The following is a 22,683-nucleotide window of genomic DNA, read 5'->3' on the forward strand; positions in this document are numbered from 1 at the left end:
TGTGTTTCCATACTTTGTGTTTTCACCTGTCCCACCTGATAAGAATGAAGGGGGGAAGGTTGAATTCATGTCATCCTGTGCCTCACGTATGATTTGTGGCCACTGGCTCCTCCCTCACAAAGATTTACTGTACATTAAATTTTTGCTGACATGGTACTCTTCAGTCGCTGCTTCTCAGATATATGGCAAACCATAATTTGGAGGTGTAAAATGGGTATAAAACCTGTATTAATTATTTAATCGTGGTTCTAAGTGCTGCCTTTTAGTCCAGACCAGTATGACATCCCCCTCTATTTCAGGGAATCGTTATATCACTCATTTGTCACGGACAAAAATTACAATCAAGACTGAGATTGTATAGCTGGATGATAAATCAGAGCAAACCGAGACTTTTTTATGAGTATCATTAACTAATAATTTTATTCCTTTTTACACCATTTGATGTAAATGAACTGCTAATTGCATTTAAATCTCAGTCCTCTAGCGCTGGACCTAGCTCAAGCCCTACCAGCATATGTAGCTGTGATAAATACCCAAATCTACAGTGATAAAACAGAAGCTGATACTGATTTAGAAATAAAAACCCTTTCCACTGGTTTCCTAAAATGCTATGTGAAAGGACAAACCAGCCACGGTAAGTGCACAAAATAGAAATGTCCCTGGCAGGTAGCAGTGTGTGGGACCTGTGATATATCTTTGTGTCAGGGGGCAGTTAGGTACAAAGACTGAGGGATGTGATCAACAACCAAACAAACACGTTGTCCTGAGGTTGGGGTGAGTAGGTGTACACAGAGCATCCATCAAACTGCATCTGCGAGACGCTGATACTGTAACGTTTTCTCACTATACTCAGCTCAGCTTCTCTGTGCAAATCATAGACTTTCAGTTACAGTGGTGATTACTGAGCATTGGTTCCTTGTAGGTCACGTGTCTTTGGGATATGATAATATGACATGTAACACAACATGTATAATGTACACGTAATAAAGTACAATTTCCTTAAGCATCAAGTTACATACCTACTTAAAGATATGTTTGATGACCCAAACACATACATTTTATGTTTTATAATAAAGTTGATCTCTGTTTTTCATTTTCAGCCATGCAGTTCTTCATTTGTCAGACATGTGTCAGTAGTGGACATACTGCAATGTCATTACAAGTAAAAGGCCTATTTATTTTAAAACCTAATTCTATGTGTCTTTTCATGTTGTCTTGTGTTTCTTTTAGATCTTTTCTTAATATCATTTATTTCTTACATAGAGCTCTTTGAATTGCCAAAATTCTGTATAAATAAACTTGCACTCAAAATGTAATATGAGGTGATGCTAACTAGTGGGCAAACTGTTAAAGTAGTTTAACCTATAGCAAGGCATTACATTTCATTAGCCTATCATATGTAGCATTGCATGTAAAATATTAATCCCCACTGTAACAATAAATAGCTGTTTATGTGTCAGAGCTATTAGTGGGGTAAAAAATATAATAATTCCCTTTTCAGTGTAGTTATAGCAACCTCAAAAATGTACTCAAATACAATACCTGAGTAAATATACTTAATTACATTCCACTGCTGACATTCGCTAATACATTACTTCAACAAATTCGAACTGCCAAGTGGAAAATTAAAAGCAATACATCAGTTATATTAACAAAAATCTGTGTTTTTTAGCTGTAGCCAAGCAACAGCTGGTCATATTGTGCAAACATTACGATGCTGCAGGAGGTAAACATCAGCTGTCTGGAGATAAAGTTACTTTATACATGGTAATACATAATAATTAGAAAATGCTGATTAAACTATAAAATACAGGTAATCTCAGAAACAAAGCTACGGTACCATGGCCATCAGAGACCTGTCAGTAAAGAAATGAAAGATAGACGCTGGTATGCAGAGGTTTTATTGCATGACTATTACAGAATGTGTTCTAATGCTTGTTGGGATTGTAACTCCTGCTTATTCCAATACAGACAAGAGAAAACCATTATGACATTTGGACAGTATTCCTGACCATCTGCTCTATTTCAACATCACAGGCTCACACAGGCTTCAAATGCCAAGTATGACGCTGGTCTTGCCGAACAGGTGTCGACTACAAATGTACAGATAAAATAAAGCTCTTTATTGTCCACAGCACCATCGCCAGTCTCAAAACGGCGCAACAGGGTCTAGTTTTCAGAGCAGACAATGGTTTTCACATGATCACACATGGCAGGATTTCAATAAATAAATAAATAAATAGGACTGTGGTATTACTGCTTTCAATATGTAGCCTGCTGTATATGCTCTGAAGTAGAAATTATGTTCTCCCCACACCCATCAGTAGTTTAATTAAGGTTAAAAAAAAATGCACTGTAAAAGCAGCAATTTGGTTATGATTTACTTGATGTACATTTTTTTAAATAAGAGGAATTTCTACTGTTTGCTAGTGCAAACATATCTATTATCTCTGAGCAAATACAGTAACTGCAGTAGAATAAAAGGGGAAAACACACACTGGCTCTTGAATGTGAACTATGGTCTGATCATAAATACTCATCATTAATATTGTCAGAAAAACATTACCCTTTTTATTGGGGCTGTATTTTCCTCACACACTACAATAAAGTTAATGACAGACATTGTCTAAACCATAAAACAGTCATATATTTGGAGATGCTGGTCAGCGTCAGCAAGGCTCAGTAGCATGTGGCGCATAGATCATACTTGCCCAATCAAGTATTCTTGTCAGAGAGCTCTTAACTTGGACTGAAAACACAGAAGTATGTCATGTTTCCACAATTATGAATCCAGTTGAATCCGGTGTGGTTCTGAGGAGGTTTGGTCTAAAGACACTGCTGCTAAAGCTGTAAGAGCACAACAGTATATCATAAAAGAATGGGAAGTTATCAATTGGATTGCTGCTTGAAAAAAATGACAATTAATACACACTTGTGTGACAATCATTTGGTTTATTGAGTTACTTTCTCTGTCTCACTTGTTGAGGCCGAAATAGTTCCTAGTCTTGTTAGTGTAAAAGAATGTGTTTACATGGTGCACATTCCTGTATACATCGTCCTATAAATTGGATTAAATCAAATTACCATGAACTAGGTTTCATTCCAGCACGAGAACAATGGTTGCACTGAACTTAATGGGAACTTTGTGGCACCAGTGGAGACCCAGCAGCTTACACATTTATCACGCCATGCAGCACGGGCAGAGATTTTACTCAGACAAGTAAGACATTACAGTTTTACATGTCTCATATCCTGCTAATTGTTAGGCTACATCCAAACGAATCTGTTTAAATAAAGTAGTACTTATGAACAATTGTGTTTTTACTATAAAAGTCAGACCTTCCTTTTAGGCTTTCGTCATTTTCACTGTTCAACTGGCTCATATAAGGACTCAGGTTTTATCATCCATAGTTTATTAATATTCATGTTTCTATTTTTATTTGGTCTTGACAATCAATGACACAAAGATGATTCAAACTGAATTAGGCTGCTGCTGTTCAATTAGAAAAAAAAATGGGTCCAAAGGGTAGTCCACCAACTCTGAACTGAAATGACCATCAAACAGAATCCAGCTGTCTCAATAGCTGATCACTGAACTTTACCAAACTGTAATCTACTTCTTCTACTTTAACAGTGTACAATATTTTCCACCCCTTTTTTTTTTTTTTTTTTTTACAGTACATTGCAAAAGATTAGGCACTTGTGAAGTGGGGATACTTTCAAAAAATAATGCCATGCACAGTTTTTATGTATCAATGAACTTCACTGAATGTACAGTGAACAAAAAAAGACCGAATTCAAATCCATATTTTGTGTAACAGCACCAATTCTCTTAGATACACTTGCACACAGTTTTTCGAGGTAGGCTACTTGGCAGGTAGGTAGTATCTTGGAGCGCACACTGATCAGGTGCATCAGCGATGGTCTTGCAGGATGTTTAAGAAACTTAAGATCTAAAATGCCAAAACATTTGCAAACTTTTGTGTGTTTTCCACTCGGAAACTAACAGCATTAGGCCACTCTTAAATTATGGACTGACGTCTGCCTCAGCAATGCAATGCGCACCTTTCAACCAGTAGATGGCGCAATTATCCCTTTTTGACATTGCAGTAAGACAGCAAAAGCAAAGTGTGCAAACATAACCTGACACTACACGAAGAAATCACTTCTCACATGCATAGAATGTGGCATTATATAATTGTAAACAGGAACCACCGACGGTATTTTGTGCTGTATTTAAACTCAATCCAGGAGGGACTGACATCCTGCAGGGTCGTCCACCAGACCGGTTTCCTCATCACATGACCCACTGAGATCTGCGCCTGTGGACGTTGGACATCTGCAAAATGGAGGTGAGGTGCACGCAAATGTTGCAAATTAAATCCGGGTGTATTTAAAATGCATCAAAGCCACTGTGAGTCGTTAGCATAGGTGGCACATTAGCGAAGGAAGGGACGGTGTTGTACTGTAATATGCGCTTTTCCTGCAGCTTTAACGGAGCTAACCAGTCAGCGCTGCTCGCGTCAGCCAAGCTAATGGTGGTCAACAGTAGTACAAGCTAACATGGTGGTGCAAGCACCTGAGAGCCATGTACTGGGTTTCGGTTACTTGTCACATGAACACCACTTGTTATGGCTAATGCATTACTGTTTATTTATTTACTTATGGCTAATAGCACAGCGGCGAACCTGCTGTTTTTCTGGAGTGAGCTAACGCTAGCTGCTAAAGCTAACAAGGCCGCTTGAGCTAAATCAGTCTGTCGGAACCGGGATGAGGGCCTCAGACTTGTGATTCTGTGCTTAATATGTGTATAATTTAATCTAGAAAATTCACGTCTGTGCACCGATTGTGTTTGTCCACCTAATTATGCAGTGTAATGTGGTCTAATGTAAGCTTAGCCTGTCGCCACCACGGCCTGGCACCGGTGCAGTCATCAGGGTTGTAGTGACAGATGCTTGTGTGTTTTACCATTTTCCTGCTGCAGGAGTACAGCGACGTTATGTAACCACACTACAGCGTTTCTTCAAGCGGAACCCTGTGACACGATTTACCACATCAACTGTATTTATCTTATCATTGTTTTACCTGTTTATAGGACCGTGAAGCCAAGGAGCCTGAGCAGCTCAGAAAGCTGTTTATTGGAGGTCTGAGCTTTGAAACCACGGAGGAGAGTTTACGGGCCCATTTTGAACAATGGGGAACTCTCACAGACTGTGTGGTATGTAGCATTATGGTCATCTCTATAAGAAGCCCTCAAATAGTAAGAGAGCTAAATAATAATTAGAGTCATTAGTAAAGTGTGAACATATTTAAACTGTTGTCACTAACGTTGTGAATGATGTTTTCAGGTGATGAGGGACCCCAACAGCAAGCGATCAAGAGGGTTTGGCTTTGTAACGTACTCCTCTGTAAGGGAGGTCGATGATGCCATGAAAGCAAGGCCTCATAAAGTAGATGGTCGAGTTGTTGAACCCAAGAGGGCTGTGTCCAGAGAGGTAAAAAAAAAAAAAAAAAACTCCCAGACCAGAAAGGCAGATATTACATTAGTGTTCATGTTTGGTCTGTGCTCAGTGATATTCTGTGTTTCAGGACTCCAATAAACCAGGTGCCCATCTGACAGTGAAGAAGATCTTTGTTGGTGGTATCAAGGAGGACACTGAGGAGTACCACATCCGGGAGTATTTTGAAAAATATGGGAAGATTGAATGCATTGACATCATGGAGGAACGCTCCACTGGGAAGAAGAGAGGATTCTGCTTTGTCTCTTTTGATGACCATGACACAGTTGACAAAATTGTTGGTATGTGGTTGTTTAGACTTCAGAGTTAACTTGGTTATTAGGAAAATTCAAGCAGCGGTGTGAAAGTACATTGTTTTTTCCCCTTTGTCTTTACAGCCCAGAAATTCCACACAATCAACTTCCATAATTGTGAGGTCAGGAAAGCTCTGTCAAAACAGGAAATGAGTGCCATATCAAGTAACAGGGGTGAGCACTCATCAAATGCAACATAAATGCTTTCTCTTTGTAAATGTTGCATGTAGCTGACTGTTAATTTTCATAATTAACATCTCTAAAATGATACAATTCTTTATATCAGGCAGGAGTGGAGGATCTGGAAACTTCATGGGCAGAGGTAGTAATTTTGGAGGTGGTGGCAACTTTGGCCGAGGTGAGTATTTGCATGTCAGATGAAAATGACTCTGGCCTTAACCACACTCATGCAGGTACATTTGATAGTGATATTCATGTAATGAGAGTTTCCAGATCATAGTTTCACATCGACACCAAAACAGCACAGTAAAATGCTTGTATCTCCTCTTTCACACCTCTCATTTTACAATGTTGAAATGCAGTCAAATTAATGATGCGTGGCCATAACCATCTAGTAAAACAGGTTACTCAACTTCGGGTGGTCAGGCGACAGTGTTTTAATTCGGCTAAAGTTTAATTTAACAAGACAATAGGAGCACAAAACAGTGTCAAGGTTCATAAAAATTATTGATAACACAGGCTAACTGTTGTAAACCCTGAGCTCAAATTTCATTCTCACGCAGTTGTGAAACAGACAGATTTATATCTCAGTGATGGCTCATGTTAGGTGAGCAGCCATAGTGACATGCAAAACAAGTGATTACAGACTGTGAGCTGAGGAAAGTTAGTCTTTTTAACTTTGCAACGCAGAGATATTTGAGTCATGTTCATGAAATGTTTACAGTCATACTCTATTGTCCCATGCAACATCAACATAAGACAGGCATTTTCAAATTTATCTGCCTCAGAGTAAACCTTTTTAAAGCTTGATTTTTGGACACAAGCCCAGAACCAGTGCAGAGATTGCTTTAGATGAATTGACATTAGTGTGGACATGGTCTCATCTGTGACATGAATAAATAAAGCAATCACTGTTGTCATACATAATATATTTTACGCTCCTTATTTTTTAGGTGGCTATGGCGGAGGAAGAGGTGGTTATGGTGATGATTTTGACAATGGTGAGTTGTAAAATGTAAAAAGTCAGTGTTTTGGGACTGTGAGTCACAAGGCCAAGCCTATGGTCGTTTAATGGGTTTAGTGTCTTTGCTCACTTAAAATCAATTGTTGTGTCTTGAGACAGTGTTTTACAACAGTCTTATGTTAATGTCACCAAGGTATGTGAGTATATGCTTGCATTGTTTTTCACTATTATAGGTCCAGGAGGAAATTATGGTGGAGGACCAGGTTATGGAGGAGGCCGAGGAGGCTATGGAGGTGGTGGTCCAGGTTATGGCAACCAGGGAGGTGGATTTGGTGGCAGTTGCGATGGAGGTTACGGGGGTAATGATGGAGGTAAACATTTAATTGACTCCAGAATTCTGCAAGTTGAATTTAGTGCTAGATTTAACAGCTGGAATCAAGCCTTGCCTTAAAATTGACACTTAACATCTTCAGGTTATGGAGGGGGTGGAAATTACAATGACTTCGGAAATTATGGTGGACAGCAGTCAAACTATGGGCCGATGAAGGGAAACAACTTTGGTGGCAGAAACTCAGGTGGTCCCTATGGCGGTGAGTTTTACCCTCCAATCCTATGTGTCACAATCAGTTTTCAAAATAACATAACATCATTTCCTCCTGAAGAGTAACTTAAGGTATTTTGTGGTCACCAATCTTAAACCTCAGGTGGCTACGGCTCTGGCGGCGGTGGCGGAGGTGGCTATGGCTCGCGGCGGTATTAATTATTTCATGTTTTGGTAAGTTCCATTCAGTTCCACATCACCCTCGTAGCACAGTACAGAGTGAGCCCATGAAAGTGCAGAATAACTATTTGTTCTATCCTGTATCCATTCAACAGGCTTCAGTTCTTAGCAGGAGAGGCGAGGAGGTGAGCAAAGGAATTGTCAGGAAAGCTGCAGGTTACTTTGAGGCAGTCATCTGAAAGCATTAGAGGAACACACAAGTCAGACATTACTGCAGCAAGAAGGACTGTGTACACAAAACATGAGTGCAGATGATACCCTTCCCTAATTGTGATAGATGTTTCCCTACTAAGAAATTTTTCCTTTTGTGCGTCTGAAGTGTGTGTGTATTGTGCCTATGGTATCAGGGGTAAAAAGTGAATTGTTTTTTTTAATCTGAAGTCAGTTCTTTATATCTTTATTTTTCTTTTTTTATATCGGTTAGTTTTCTGCTGGCCAATTAATCTTTTGTCTTTTAACCTGGTTTTTGTCAAATAGTATAGTTGTATCAGGCCCTCAGATGAGCTAGAATTATACTATTTTTCTTTCTAAAGTTATTATGATTGCTCAATTGCAAGTGTCAAGTGTATTTTGCTTTTTTGTATGTGAAGCACAGTATGTAAATCGTTCGTAGTACCAGTGTCAACAAATATAAGCAGTCTGGATTAGAATTAAGGGAATCCCTCACTCTTCCTGTTCCCAGCAAACCGAATTCTAGATTGTTCAAATATTTTGATTAGTAGAAAAAGAACGAATAAAATTGTGTAGTAAAGTAACATGAGGTTCAGTGCGTCATTGGTTCAGAAAAAAGATTAAATGAGTTGTTGATTTATCTGTTGCCTGCTTATTGTGACTGTGAAGTTTAGAAAATCAGCCTGTCCAGAACTTTCTCCTCCTTATGTGGGTGAATGTAGTGTGTATATATACTGTATGTATTTACTTGTATCAGGATCAATGACAAGGGAGTTTTGGGTTAGTCCTAGGGGAAGGGCCCATACACCACATATGCCAGTGTTGAGCGAGTAGGATTATAACAGCCACAAGCACCTGCAATTGGGCCCTCAGCGTCGCTAGTGTGGAAGATTGCAGATGACTGTCAGACAGGACGTCTTCAGCCACAGCACAGTGGACCAGTCAGCATTTTGAGAGAGAAGGGAGAAGGCAGCATCGAGCACAACGCCCATGGAGGAAGCTTGCAGTGTCGTGCCTGGTAGTGAGCATCTATCTCTCTTTCAAGGCTAGCTAAACCCTCCAGCAGCTGGTGCTAGCGAAGAAAGACTAGTTCCTGGACACATTGGAGTTCCTGTTGAGTCAGAGATACTTCAGTTTTACCAGCAAATGCTAGATTTCAGACATTAACAAGAAAAGGGAGTGAGTATTTCACAAAAGCTGACTTAAGAAGATGGAGCAGGTAAGAGTAACCACTTTGCTTGATTTACAGATGTGGAAAGAGGCATTCTCTTCTTGCTGAAAATCTGTAAAGACCTGATAACATGGAAGGTTCTGGATGGGTAAGACTTTTTCAAAATATTATCCAAGGCTGCTCATATTGTAATCTAACAGTGTATATGGTGATTATACAAGGTGGAACGGTCTTTTAAGGTAAACCGAGCAGGATGACATCCAGTGTTGTTCCACTTAGACCAGAATCGGCACGTGCCTTTCCACACACTGCTTGGTATACCTTGAAGGCAAAATATGTTGTTTCAATGTTTTATTATCCTTTTCTCAGCCAATTCTGATTAAGTTGATAGTGATGAGAAACTGAAAACAGGATTACCGTACTTCCCAAGAAAAGAAGAAAAGAAAAAAAAAATCTTGATTAATTGTTTGGCTCGTAAACTGAAAAATGCTGATCACAGTATACTTGGGCACAAGAAGATATCTTCAGATGTTTTGTTTTGTTCGATCAACAATCCAAAACTAGCAGATTTTCAGTTTATTATAATGTAAGACCAAGAAAAGCAGCAAATTTTAGCATTTAACAACCTGAAACAATCAAATGGGTTTTTTTTTTTTTTTTGCATTGAAAGTAAAGGATCAATCAGTTATCAGAGTAGTTGCCAATCAATTTTCTTTTAATCGGCATGGAGTTCAGGCGAATTTATCATTGAAGTCTTGCAGTATTAAAATGTATAAAGGTCTTTGGCATTCCTTCTCACTCAGTGGGAATAAGAACAATAATAAAAACGCATCATAGCGAAGCAGTTTTTACTCTGAGGCGTCTTGAGCATTGCTAAGAAGGCTCCATAAATACTACATACTAGTGTTTCAGTCATAGAAGAGCTGGTAATAATCACTTTGATCAGCCAGTTCTTAAGGCAACAGAAAACAGTAAAGACTAACAGAGCTTATAAGAGGACTCAAATCATAGGGGCATCCTCCAAAAGAAATGAAATGGTAAAAAATTATGTCAGGGAGTTAACAAACTGCATCAACTGAGAGTAATTGTGGTCATTAGTTGAAACTGCTGGTAAACAGAAATTTGGTAGACACAGTATGTATTTATAAATACCAGTAATTGGCATGCCTGTTCAGGAAGTGTTAACTGGGGTGATTTTTACTGCACCACATTTGGTCTACCCCCTGAGAGTTCAAAATAAGTTCAGATGTCAAGGGAAATTTTAAAAATTTTCCTTGAAAATAAAAAACAGGGAAGTCCAGGTCTACTGCCTCTGTACCTTTGGCTTTTAACTAGGAGCAGTATTTGAGCATTAGAGGATGGAGCAATAATTTCATGAAATATCTTTAAACAATTTAAATTTGGGCTTTGGATCATTGTAGCCTTAAGGTTTTTATACATATCAATAATATTTTCAAACTTGTCAGATAAGTTTAACATCTCAGTGGTAAAGTGAAAACCCACAATATTACCTGCTTTAAATGTTTTTCAGCATTTTGCGTGGAAAAGGATTCATATATGCACTTTAAGCATTTCAGGCAGGTCATGTCTTCTCGCTTTGAAAGAGAAAACACAATGCCTTCTAATGTTGCCCAATCAGCAGGATAATGTTTCTACTGAGGAGACTGTAGAATCACGACTTCACTACACAGAATAAAGCTGTGCTTGGCGTCAATGAACCATGTTGGTTTAATTGTAAGCTATGTAAATGTAAAATGTAACCTGTGTTCTTAAATAAAAACGTTTTCCTTGACGTGAGTATTTAATTTGTGAAAAGCAGTTCAAAGCAATATGCTGTGTTATAAATGTTTAATCTTTATGTATAATACAACTGTTATCAGTGTCAGAAGATTTTATTGTTTGATTTGCTTGATTCACATACGTCCTTGAGTTTGTTACCCTACTCCCCAGTTTAATTTGATACGCACCCTCTGAAGTTTGTCGTGAGAGCAGAAAATAAGCTTGGTGATCAAAGGTAGTGTTTGTGTGTGAAAGTGCACGTAAAGCACATACTGATTGCGTAGGGCTTTACCTTTGACTACGCTTAGCCGGTGTACCATTGTGAAGTTGTCATGCATGATTCGCACTGAGCATACTCTGCCGTAGCTCCACAATTGTGCTTTTTGTTGTGTAACATAATGAATGCAGTGGGTGTGATTTCTTTGGCGACAGGAGTTTTCACAGTATTAAAAGATTTAGGTTACCGTACCAACAAGCTTGCTCTAATAAAACGCAAGCAGATTGGGAAAGTGGTTTAAGCCTATGACACTTTTGTTTCAGTACAAGATTCCTTTTATTTGCTGCTTTGGTAGAGTCTTCAAGTCAAGACCTGACTTGAACATGTGGTAAGTTATGTAATCGCTCCTTACACTATATATCCATCTGGCATCAATCTGATACAGGCTGTGGTTGGAGTTTACCGCACAATGTTCTCTTCTCAGAAAACAGGAGGCCATATAGCTATAGGAATAGTTTATTGAAAAGCACAGAAGTTTTAAAAAAAGAACCTGGGCAGCAAATCATAAAGGGCAAGTTATAAAATATGAGTAGCAATGATTGAAACAACCATTAGCGTACAGAAATATGATATATACAATATATATATATACACACATACAGTAACATTTTTATCAATCTCAATAGCAAGTAATGTTTATATTTACAAACAACATTGGTTAAAGAATCTGTGAGGGTATCTGAGTACAAAAGAAGTAAAATATCAAAAATATTACAACATTCGAGAGAAGTAAGCAAAAACTATACAATAGTTCTGCTGAGCTACTACTGCTTTAAAGCTGAGCGACTAGAAAGTTATTGCATAGTATTACTATGTTAATGCAGTACCATATTACAGAGGAGATAAGTGGTTGTCTTCGCTCTTGATGAAAGTCTTTTTAATGCGAGGGACAAGAAAGATGCTGCCGTCAGTTGACTGCTGGAGGGAGTAGTCGGAGGGAGAGTAGGAGTTCCCCTTCTCGTCTCTCAACATGCTGAAGACCTCCAGGTACAAGCTGTTGAGCTGCTGCTTCATTTCCTTCAGGTTTGTGATGTTCTGGCTCTTCTCACTCAGCAGACGCTCTTTTTCCTCCTTCAGTGAGTCCAGCTCGCTCTCCAGACCCACTATGTTCTCCATCTTGCGTTTGCGGCAGTTCTGGGCAGCTACTTTGTTCTTGCCGCGGCGGCGTATGTCTCGGACCAGGGCCAGCTGGGCCTCGTTCAGTTGGTGTTTTGACATCATCTCATTGAAGTCATCAACAGGCAGATTGATAATCATATCAACAGTGAAAGGGATTTTGAGGGCCTTAGCCCTCTGCTCGTCTCTGGGGAGACGCACATCGGAGCGTTTCCTCCGCTTGTCTTTGGTGAAGGGAGCGTTGTCGTGGCCACTCTCCTCCGACAGGTCCGGCTTGTATTGTTTGGGTTTCTTCTCCTGCTGCTGTTGTGCCTGCCCTATTGGTGCCGATAAAGAAACTGCTGTCTGAAGATCATCAGGTTGGAAATTTAGTGAGAGCACCTCTGAGTAGTCAGACCCTACACTTCCAGGGTTGTGGTCCATTTCCTCCATGTCTGAATCACTGTAACCAAAGGACCCATCTCCATATGCAGATTTTGCAGGTGAACTAGCATTCGGACTTGTGTTGGAAGAGATTCCTGAATCTGAGTCTGGCATTTCAGCTGTCAGACTGTGTTTGCCTCTGTCAAATGCACCACCGGGTGAGAGGCTGTAAAGGTCCATGGGTATGAAGGAAGTCTTGTTTGGGATGTCAGACATGGTGGTGCTTTCATTTCCTTCAAGGCCATGCTGACCATTGCTCTCTTCCAGAATGGTGTTGGGATAAAATATGTCACAGAAACTTTCTGCACCAAAGTTAGTATTTAACTGAGGAGCCTTTGCCTCCATTTGGCTGAGATTGTCTGGTGGGGCCATACTGGGAACAGAGCCATCCAATGTATTGATAAACTCTGCAGGGCAAACATTCAAACTGTTTGTTTCCCCATCTGTGAGATTGGTCATGGGGTAAAAAGGGAAGTTGGGGTTCTGTACTTCAGGGCTGTTTGATAGAGGATAAGTTGTAGTCTCCAGTGTGTCCTCCATCTGCATGCTCAGGCATTGCTACAGGAAAAACAAAACAGAATCATGAAAATAAATACAATCAACATATTACAGTACAAGTTCCAAACCATTTTACAAGTTAAATCCTAGATGAGTGTTAATATGTATGTGTATTGTACATGTAGCTGTGGATGCATGTACAGTATGCGCTTTTATTGGCCACCACACAATGTGGTGACTTAACACGTTATGAAATAAGCTTTCAGACAGACCCCATACTCCACTTGCCACACTTTAAAAGTGCCATTAATCTCATGCAGGACTTAAACTAACTTAATCTGTTACCTTAAGCAATAAAGCTTCAGTAAGCGAGATCTGGGACATTTAGTCATGCAGTTGCTCCAGCTGCAGCTGGTTTACAGGACTAACTAGATATCGAGTAACTGAAAAAGCACAGAAATCGCCCAGACCAATCTCCCAGCTTGTTGCTGCTGAAAAGTTAACCGGCTACCTTATCTCTACAAAGCAGCTTCTAAGAACTGAAACAAAATTCAACACAACCCCTGTTTCGACAGGGGGGCCTTATCAGCAGCTTGCCAGAGCGACTAATGAAGTGATACTTGATGGTTAAGCTGCATGGTTTATTCACCCTATTCTGGGACATGTGAGGGCAAAGGCAACAAATGGCACACAGCTACACCCATCAGCTAATGCAAATACCAAAACTGATAAGGCAGCTACTGACAGACTAATGTGCACCAATCTTCACCTTTCTGCCAGAAAGCAATGGTTTAAGACTGCCGCACCCTCTCTGAACATATTTTCTAGTCCTACTAGATGAAGCTAGTGGCTAGTAATCATATACACCATCATACGCTATGAGCACCCACCTCCCCAATGCTCTAAAAAGTCTCAACAATGAAACCTAGTCACAGTGGAATAAGGTGTGTGCACATGTCTCCACATATGACATCCCATTTTCCTCGGCCAAACAAAAAACTGTTTGTCCTCTAATGCCGGGCTCCTGCCATTGAAGCATTCTTTGAATATTTGTTCCACAACACACACCACTGTGCCATTGAGGCGGTAGAATCCATGTATTATACCTGCAGCTCAGGGAGGGACAAAAGCTCCATCCAGGCCTGCTCCAAATCTGGGGACATCCTCTGTGACGGTGGCAGTGGACCTGGGGAGAGGGTGGTCGGTGGCAGAGCTTGCTGTTCGGGGGACATTACGATGTTGCTGCTGCTGGGTAGTGTAACAGCAGTTGTGTCCAGGCAAACTGAAGTGTTCTGCAAGACAAATGCATGAGAGTATTACAACTCCGATGTAGGTTAAAAACCATAAATGTGTGGTAATTGTTCGGCTGATATTCTTACCTCAGTTTCCTCTAAAGGAAATGTCTCTGCTAGTAGCTGCAAACATTCATCAAATGACATGGTATCACCATTCTCCTCTGCAAAGCTGACATTCTGCAACAAAGGTACACAATATTAAGCTTACCGACTAGCATGGTTTGTGCTGCGCCATCTTTTAAAAACAGCACATGATGGCATATTTATAGAGCTTAGGTCTCTGTAGAGCAGTTTCTGGAGCAGAATACACTGATGCAAAACTACAGAACCACCTGTTTTCTGTAATTACACAGGATGAGGTGGTTCCCTAGTTACAACACAGCCGCAGCCTATCAAATCTGGTGGGAGTGGTCCACCTCTGACATGAGTAATGAAGGCTTAGTGTATGTACCTGTGTAACCTCTAAAGGTGTGACAGCCGACTGCAGTGGGGCGCTGGGTGGCGGGCAGGGTATGTACTCTCCCGTCTCCTCATCGAGCTGTAGCTGTGCAAGCAGGGCCTTCTCCTGCTCCCGGAGCAGATGCAGCCTTTTCTCCTCCTCCAGTTCCCGCTGCCTCTGCAGCTCATGCTCTTTCTGACGGTGGTTGTAGTCGAACACTTCTCGCCTGGCTCCGAGATCAATGTCCTGCTTCCACAGTATGTCAATCAGGTCCATGTCCTGGAAAGAACACCTCACGTCAGTTAAGAGAGTTGTGATCGGTAGCCATGCTGAACTGCAGTGAGAATGTGAGCGGCACTGGAACAAGGAAGAGCGTCCCTGCTGTGAAGCGTGGCAGCTGCACCTGCCACACCCTGTCCCTCAGTGTCTGTTCACTGACAACAGCGCTGGCACTAATGTCAAGGGGGAGAAGCTCCATGAATAATAGATGCACTTCTCTGTTTCCCCTGTTGCCACCACACACCAGCAGAAGACACGTATCCCCACTTGATACCCTTTGCAAGGGAAGTGGTCATTACCCATCCGATTACACTGAGGTGTGAATTTGTTTGCCACATCCAGCTCACATGTTGGGCAGACTTGAAAGCATGATTTGCATAAAAGACTTCATGGTACAGTTAAGTTCTCTAAATGAAATAAAGTTAAATCCATTCATATTATATTTATTTATATATTTATTATTAACTATTTTATAGCAGTTATAAAGTATATAAAGGAAGTTAATCTACAATTGGTTTAAAAAATATGGTCCTGTAGTGCTTAGAGAATTTCTTATTAAATATTCTCGTGACATAACAGTAATATTTCTAAAAAGGTGGTATAATGAAACCAAATAAAATTAGGAATGTAAGACTGTAGATCTGTTGCTGGGTAGAATTACAAACTTTGTTAGCTTTTTTCTTTGCTGTGTCTTCAAATGAATAACTACAACTATAACCTGACTACTTAACTCAGCACAACACTACACAACTAGCCGAGTCCTAGACTTAGTATTTACACATAAAGCTGAGTTGTGCCTATAATACAGAACGTTGGACACAGCATACTAACAACTATGAGGATATTTTCATACCATTTCCTGTAGATTTCCCCTCACAGGCTGAAAGTTATTTGCCTTTTTAAACAAGAACATGTTAAGGTAAACTGTGGTGCTCTCTTCCTCAAGTCTTTTACTTATTTACAGAAGGAAACCATTTCACAAGGCCCTAGGATGTTGCATAAACCCAAGACACTGGCTCCTAAGAAAATCATTGAGCATGTGACTTGTTTGTTCCTCAGATTTGGGTATCAACACAACTTATGGGCTGGGCTTTATACTAATAATTGAAGTGGGTTAGAAGGCCAGAACATAAATAGTCTGTAAGAAGCCAACAGGGAACTGAAGGGAAATAAAGCACAAAGCAGAACAACAAACAACAAAGAGGATGTGAAACAGAGGAGCAGAAAACACTGCATAATTATCTTTCATAGCAACATTTAATAGCAAACAAGTACCGATATGTATTTTAAGACATTGTTGACACCGTTTTTCTGACTTCAGCTGTGGCACTGCAAAATAAGAACCCACTAACCCTCTTTGCCTCTGTGTTGCATCAGAGGCACGACCACTGAAGGATTACGCATTACGAAGGCTGCCTACTATAAATCATACTCACCGACTGAGAGGTGAGCACACAGCCAGGCATTATGGCTTCTGCAGGAATGAGGAAATGCCCTAGAATGCCTGTGCGGTATGTCTGAATGCACTTCTTGAGGTCATCTGTGTTTTCCAAACTGAAAAACCACACACTTGTCTGTTGGTCACACCTTCTAAGCTCATCAGACAAGTCATACGGGTCCCATAAAAACAATCTCATGTCTAAAGTCTGTTGCCTACAGATGGGAGGTTCAATCAGACCCTTTCACTCTCTCTGGTTAATTACACTGTTATATAATCAGGTCACAGAAACAAAGTAATTTAACTTTGCAAATATTCTGTATTAACACCAGATTGCATAAACGTGGGTGTGTGTGTGTAAGATCGGGTTATCAGTATGGGATCAGTATCATGGCTGTCACAAGACCTGGACTGGCACCAAAACAAGGAAACCAGCTCCGAAAATTACTCAGATTTCCCAGACAATACACATCGACACAAGCCAAACGACATGTTCTTAGCTTACAATAGACACAAAAGATTCACAAGAGGCACACAGCTTCATTTTGCCAGAAAACACATATGGACATATTTTGAGAACAGTTTGAGCGGTGGTACAAACTGTGTGTGCTTCAAGTATGGGTTGTTCATTTACCTGCTGATTAAGGGGCCTCAAGGGGAGGGGTAGGGGGCTGACCACAGCGGCTTATTATGCCTTCTTTCATCACAACTCATCCACCCATGACCAAGGATGATGAAACCCAGATGAAACACACGCACATGTTCCAAAACAGCCCTTTAGGCTCTCTTAAATCTACCATGTACTTCCACTGACCCTTTGCTTGTGACAGATCCAGCCAAACACTATAGATGTAAGGCCACAGCACATGAGAGACAATCCAAGTTGAGCTGTGTTTAACATCTCATTCAATGTGTATGGCCATACCCGGGGGAAACAAGTTCTTATTTAACAAGTCAGCACATAACGAAAAACAACACAGCAAAGACAGAGGAAACAGTGGAGCCTTCAAAGCATTAGTTCACCATGTATTACAAGTTAGCCTGTATCAGACAAGGATCACATGCTTGGAGGAAAGGGAAAGGAGGAGGGGTGGGGGGGGGGGGGGGGGGGGGGCAGTTACGAGAAAAACCTCAAGAGGTTTTCTGTTTACCAAACGTGTCAGGAGGAAAGAAATAATGTCATTTTCACCCAACAAAAATCAACACAATCGCTCAGACGGGAGCCTGGATTTGAATAAGATTGGTTTTATTTCCTTCCGAGGAGAAACGTCACAAGTGGATGACTTGCAGAACTGAAAGCGGCGCAGAGGGCGACCTTATAATCTCTGTGTTAAAGCCTCAACAGTGTATCTCCATGGTCTTTTCTAAGTCGAAGCTGTTATTTCCTACTGTCTGCCTCTATTATAGTGTCTAATCTGCGCCACAACAAGGCTGTCACTGTGTGCTGACTGACTAATTTGCTCTAACAAGCATTCAAAAGTTCACCTGAGCTGTGGGCTCGCCTGCCTCCCTGCCGGATCGCGTTAAAGAAAGTTAGCAGTCAGCCGCTTCCCCTCCTCCGCTTGTCTCTTTGAAGAAACGGTGTATTTACCTGTTGGCCGGGATGAACCACCTCCATTTCCATCATCCTGGGGATCGGTGTCGCCGTGAAGAAAAAAAAAACGCCTTATGGTCGATGAATGTGTGTGTTATTCCTCAAATAGCAGATTAAAATGGCGAACTGGTCCCGAGCCGACAGAGTCCGTCGCAGCAGCTGACCTGAGGGAAATATTGCTTCCTCTAAATCTAATGAACATCACGGAAACGATGGCCCTGCCCACCGAGCTGCGGCGCCGGGATCGTCCCCCTCTCTCCGGCCTATGAGGGCGGCATGTGTACACGCGTGGAAGTGGCTAAGGCTGAGCAGACAGACCGGCGAGGAATCAAAAACAACACATCTTTATGTCATTTTAAAGTTTTATTAAAAGACCAAGTGGATCCTACACGTGATTAGAAATACATTAGGGACTTTTTGTTTGCTACTCTGTTTTAAAACCATGAAGGCCACCAAAAATATTCAGCCTGCGTCTCACGTGAACACAATTTTGACGTTTCTAGCAGCTCATATATAGCAAAAAAAAAAAAAAAAAAAAAAAATTTAAAATAAAACCTGTGTTTCCATTTTTATTTAAATCCCGTCATCTGAAGAGTTTGGTTTGGTGCATAGCGCCCCCTGCTGATAAGCGTGGCCGGTGTGGAGCTGGAGGCCCTGGGGCCCCAATGTTCTGTAAACCAAGAGTCACTCTGCAACTGGGAGACAAATGGACTTGGGTGAGGGGTAAGTATTCGAAGTACTACTTTTGTACTTTTTTTTCTCAATCTCTGCAGTGACTAATATATGTTGGCGTAAAATAAATGTAGGAGTGTAAAAAGTACAATGTTTCCTGAAAGTAGTAGGAGTCTGAAAAGAGCCTACGTTGGAAATATTCAAGTAAAATAGGCTGCTTCAAGTGAACTACCTCAAAACCCACTAGAACAGTAAATGTAGTTACTTTCAACCACTGGCTTTGGTACATGTTTATTTGAATTGGTTTATTTATATACTGATGATAAAGAACTAATGTTTATTAAAGAACACTCTGCTAGAGATGTTTCTAAGTAAACTACAGTATTACATAATACATGACTGGATTAAAACTATATTAGTTTTATAGATCATAAACTTACTAGGGTGTATATTGGTGGGAAATGACTATTTACATTTACTTTTTGTTGTTTCCTCCTGTGTTGCACGCAAGTATAATTCTGAGGTACTACCACTTGTTGCTACTTCCTTATACATTTACATGTTTTGTTTTTTACTCACTAGCCTACATTTATTTGACAGATAACATATTATCACTGTTTAGCTACTTTTCAGATGATAACATATTAACATATTATGACTGTTTAGCTACTTTTCAGATTAAGATTTTACAGGCAAAACATATGGTCAGTTTATCAAATGATGCAGTGCTATGTGTAACTAAGTACATTTACTAAAGTACCATACATAAGTACAATTTTGAGGTGCTTGTACTTTGCTTAGATATGTCCATTTTCTGCTATTTTATACTTTTACTTCACCACATACCAGAGGGAGCTATATTTTTTCACTAGTATTTAACAGTATATTAAATACATCTTTACCAGTATCAACATTAAAATGCTGCTTATACATTAATGCATCGGTAATAATATTCCAGTATCTATAGCAATAGCTATAGCTCTTAATGTGATCATTATGGTGAGTAATAAGTAGCCTACTTTTACTTTTACAGTACATTTGATTGATACAAAATCTGTACTTTCACTTTCATATGGTTGTGAAAGCAGGACTTTGAATTCTTCTTCCACCACTAGTAGGCTATAGATTTAACATCCCAACAGTAAATGCAGTCACTGAAGTTACAAAATGAAAGCTCCTACATTACATTACTACTACATTAAACCTGCATAAACATTGATGTATCACAAATAATAACCCAGTTATATGGGCTATTATAAGTCAACACTGAAAGAAGGCAACCTCCATAATGACCACTTTTACTTTTGATACTTTAAATAGCCCACATTTTTACACTCATGGACATTTACCAGTGTCAGCTTTGAATGCAAGACCCTTACTTGCTATAGAGTATTGTGCATTGTGGCATTGGTGCTTTTACTTGAGAAAAGGGTCTGAATACTTCTTCCAACACTGGTGGACGCTGCAGACATGCTGGTATTATGTGCCTTTAACTGCCAGTTGTATACTTTACATGACCTCGCTATTAGTCAATACAAGAAAAGCATGCAAATTAAGTAAGTTCTTCAGGCTTATACAATCTTCAAAGTTGATGAAATTTGAACTATTCGGACACATCTGCGTGAGTAAGACGTCGGATCATGATATAATTCAGTGGCGTTTAAAATATGTGAAGGTAATAAAGCAGACTTGGTCCTGACTCTAGCACATATCTGTAAAGAAGCTCACACTGAAGTGCAGCTCACTGTGCCACTGCGTGAAATTACACTAAAAAGCCTCCCCCCCCCCCCTCCTTCATGCGCGCTCACGAATACGCGTTCACGTTTGGCAGCTCCACGTCGACATTCTTCCAGCTGCATATAGTGAACTGCACAGGACTGGGGGAAGAAAAGGTGAAAGCGGCGGTAGCCACCTTACGATTAGAGCGCTGCAAGTCCGCGGACGGACATCAACCGCAGTGAAAACGGGCGTTTGCACTGTGGACCTGGCCATGGCCTGCAGTGTCCTCAGATCGCTTTCTGCTTTTGCATTTTATGATCTAGACTATTTGCCCCTCGTGTTGGATAGCAGCTGGTCCCCTTGCGTCTACCTACACCAGGTACAGTATGACTTCCAGGACTTACTTCTCCTTTCTCATATCATATAAATAACTGAGAGGACAATGGTTGAAAAAGGATATTGCTTGTTTTCTTTCATTATGTTGCACTTGTAAAGTTGCTGTCACTTGAATGCTGTTGAAGTGCAAGTGCCCTAAACTACCTTCAAACTGACAGAACTTATTACTCCTGGGGCTCAGCTGGCCTTCTGCACTTTCCTCATTGCTATCATATCTATCTGCATTGTTGAATGAATAGCTCATTCTCCAGGGCCTGCTCAGCTCACAGAGTTGTTTAAATTCAACAGGTAGGATCAATGACATACTGAGCCAAGAGTGAAATAATGCTGCTAAAGTAGGATCACCAAAACTGGAATGTCAGTCAGTGTAGAGACTGGTTAATAAGTTTTGCAACCAACCAGATGGTCATGCTTACTGGGGTAAGTAAATATATTTTAGGATCTTTTTTGGTGGGATGTACTTTAGAATCAATTATGGCACATGCTCAAATTATAGCCATCCATATAAAGATTTCTGTAGAGAGCTGACAATGTGTAAAAAGACTCCATATGGCCTGCTTAACCTGTGGGAGTCTACACACATCAAGTCTGTCTGTAGGCCCAGTCTTAAAGCACTTAAGTCTCTACGGGAGAGATTTGATCTTGTATAATTGTATAGTACATTTTGTATTAAAGTCAAGATCATCAAAAAAAGGATAATCCAACATGGCTGTCCTGTTTTCCCTTGCTCTTTGTGTCTTACTGCAGGTTAAAGGAGCACCCAGCCGTGAGGAGGATAAGGCTCTGCACAAGGACAAACCTATGAGGTGGCACTGTGGCTTTCCAAATAAAGTTCTGTGATACACTTAGACTCTAATTGCCTGCAGTCAGTGCATTACAGAACTTTGTTTTGGGAGTTAATACTATAACCTGTGGGAAATAAATCCTCAAGCACATGGACATTTAAGTTTACAGTATGATGTGATATTTCTGGTGACAAATTACAGTTTTCTCAAATAAAGTTTCTGTCTGGCATTTTCGGTCTGTCTTTTTTTTTTTTGGATAATTTGACCATGTCTAATTAGTATTCTACAGTAGCAATACTGTTCTTTGTCATTTATACACTGTAACTTTGTGTTAAAACATTACTAAAATAACATCGCTGGGTGCCATATGGAAACAGTAGTCACGTTGGTTAGTTGACTGGGTGGAGGTGAGGAAGAAAGGTAAACAGTTAAGTCACATTGTTTTAGTTTACTCTCAGTTTTTTACAACAACATCACAAAAGTTACACATGATGATGGACACTTTGATGATGGTGGTTTATTAACTGAGAACATTCAAAGTCAGACGGATTATGATTTTAAAATGTTTTGGCAGACAATGGAATTTTAAAAATGATTAGTTTCAAACTATAGATATCTATCAGTTTTTCAGTCGCCAGTTTTACTTACATATACAATACATGGGGCGGGCAATTTTAAAAACTAAAAATTGATTTTTAAATGATAATCTAGGCATCATTTAACCCTGTAACCCTAACTCAGTTCACTTCAATATAGACTTAATTTTTACCCATTAAAATCTGTTTTGTGCACATGACGTCCTGTCCTATTGAAGCTTTCAAGTGGGAATACTAGAAGAGCTGAATTCCACATGTTACTACTTCACAACTATGCAAGCTGACTGGAAATTCCTGA

At 40.2% G+C, this 22,683-nt stretch overlaps 2 protein-coding genes and 1 long non-coding RNA gene across 6 annotated transcripts; 2 read left to right on the forward strand and 1 right to left on the reverse strand.

The window, feature by feature from the left end:
• The first annotated feature begins 4,218 nt into the window (after window positions 1-4,218).
• Window positions 4,219-10,871, forward strand: hnrnpa3 (heterogeneous nuclear ribonucleoprotein A3). 2 transcript variants are annotated; one of them, XM_071474903.1, is made up of 11 exons: window positions 4,219-4,352; window positions 5,096-5,218; window positions 5,349-5,495; window positions 5,590-5,800; window positions 5,897-5,986; window positions 6,099-6,170; window positions 6,946-6,993; window positions 7,190-7,327; window positions 7,430-7,546; window positions 7,661-7,731; window positions 9,158-10,871. In XM_071474903.1, the coding sequence occupies exons 1-10, from the start codon at window positions 4,347-4,349 to the stop codon at window positions 7,714-7,716; spliced, it is 1,008 nt and encodes a 335-aa protein (XP_071331004.1). In that variant the 5' UTR covers window positions 4,219-4,346; the 3' UTR covers window positions 7,717-7,731; window positions 9,158-10,871. The 2 variants fall into 2 exon arrangements, with proteins under 2 accessions (XP_071331004.1, XP_071331003.1); XM_071474902.1 differs by lacking the exon at window positions 9,158-10,871 and adding an exon at window positions 7,833-8,492 and having other exon boundaries at window positions 4,228-4,352.
• A 704-nt stretch (window positions 10,872-11,575) lies between these two features.
• nfe2l2a (nfe2 like bZIP transcription factor 2a) lies at window positions 11,576-18,408 on the reverse strand. Of its 3 annotated transcripts, none has more exons than XM_071474900.1 (5): window positions 18,215-18,408; window positions 14,919-15,185; window positions 14,552-14,644; window positions 14,279-14,464; window positions 11,576-13,232 (listed from the first exon to the last, which is right to left on the reverse strand). In XM_071474900.1, the coding sequence occupies exons 1-5, from the start codon at window positions 18,248-18,250 to the stop codon at window positions 11,967-11,969; spliced, it is 1,848 nt and encodes a 615-aa protein (XP_071331001.1). In that variant the 5' UTR covers window positions 18,251-18,408; the 3' UTR covers window positions 11,576-11,966. The 3 variants fall into 3 exon arrangements, with proteins under 3 accessions (XP_071331001.1, XP_071331002.1, XP_071331000.1); XM_071474901.1 differs by lacking the exon at window positions 18,215-18,408 and adding an exon at window positions 18,109-18,132; XM_071474899.1 differs by lacking the exon at window positions 18,215-18,408 and adding an exon at window positions 16,622-17,611.
• A 1,152-nt stretch (window positions 18,409-19,560) lies between these two features.
• LOC139619303 (uncharacterized) lies at window positions 19,561-22,585 on the forward strand. Its single transcript, XR_011690310.1, has 2 exons — window positions 19,561-20,987; window positions 21,752-22,585. It is a non-coding gene; the product is annotated as an uncharacterized lncRNA (long non-coding RNA).
• Window positions 22,586-22,683: the final 98 nt, after the last annotated feature.

Source organism: Trachinotus anak, unplaced genomic scaffold (genome assembly GCF_046630095.1).
Source record: "Trachinotus anak isolate AG129_WGS33_773 ecotype Australia unplaced genomic scaffold, CSIRO_AGI_Tana_v1 ptg000001l, whole genome shotgun sequence".
Taxonomy (NCBI): Eukaryota; Metazoa; Chordata; class Actinopteri; order Carangiformes; family Carangidae; genus Trachinotus; species Trachinotus anak.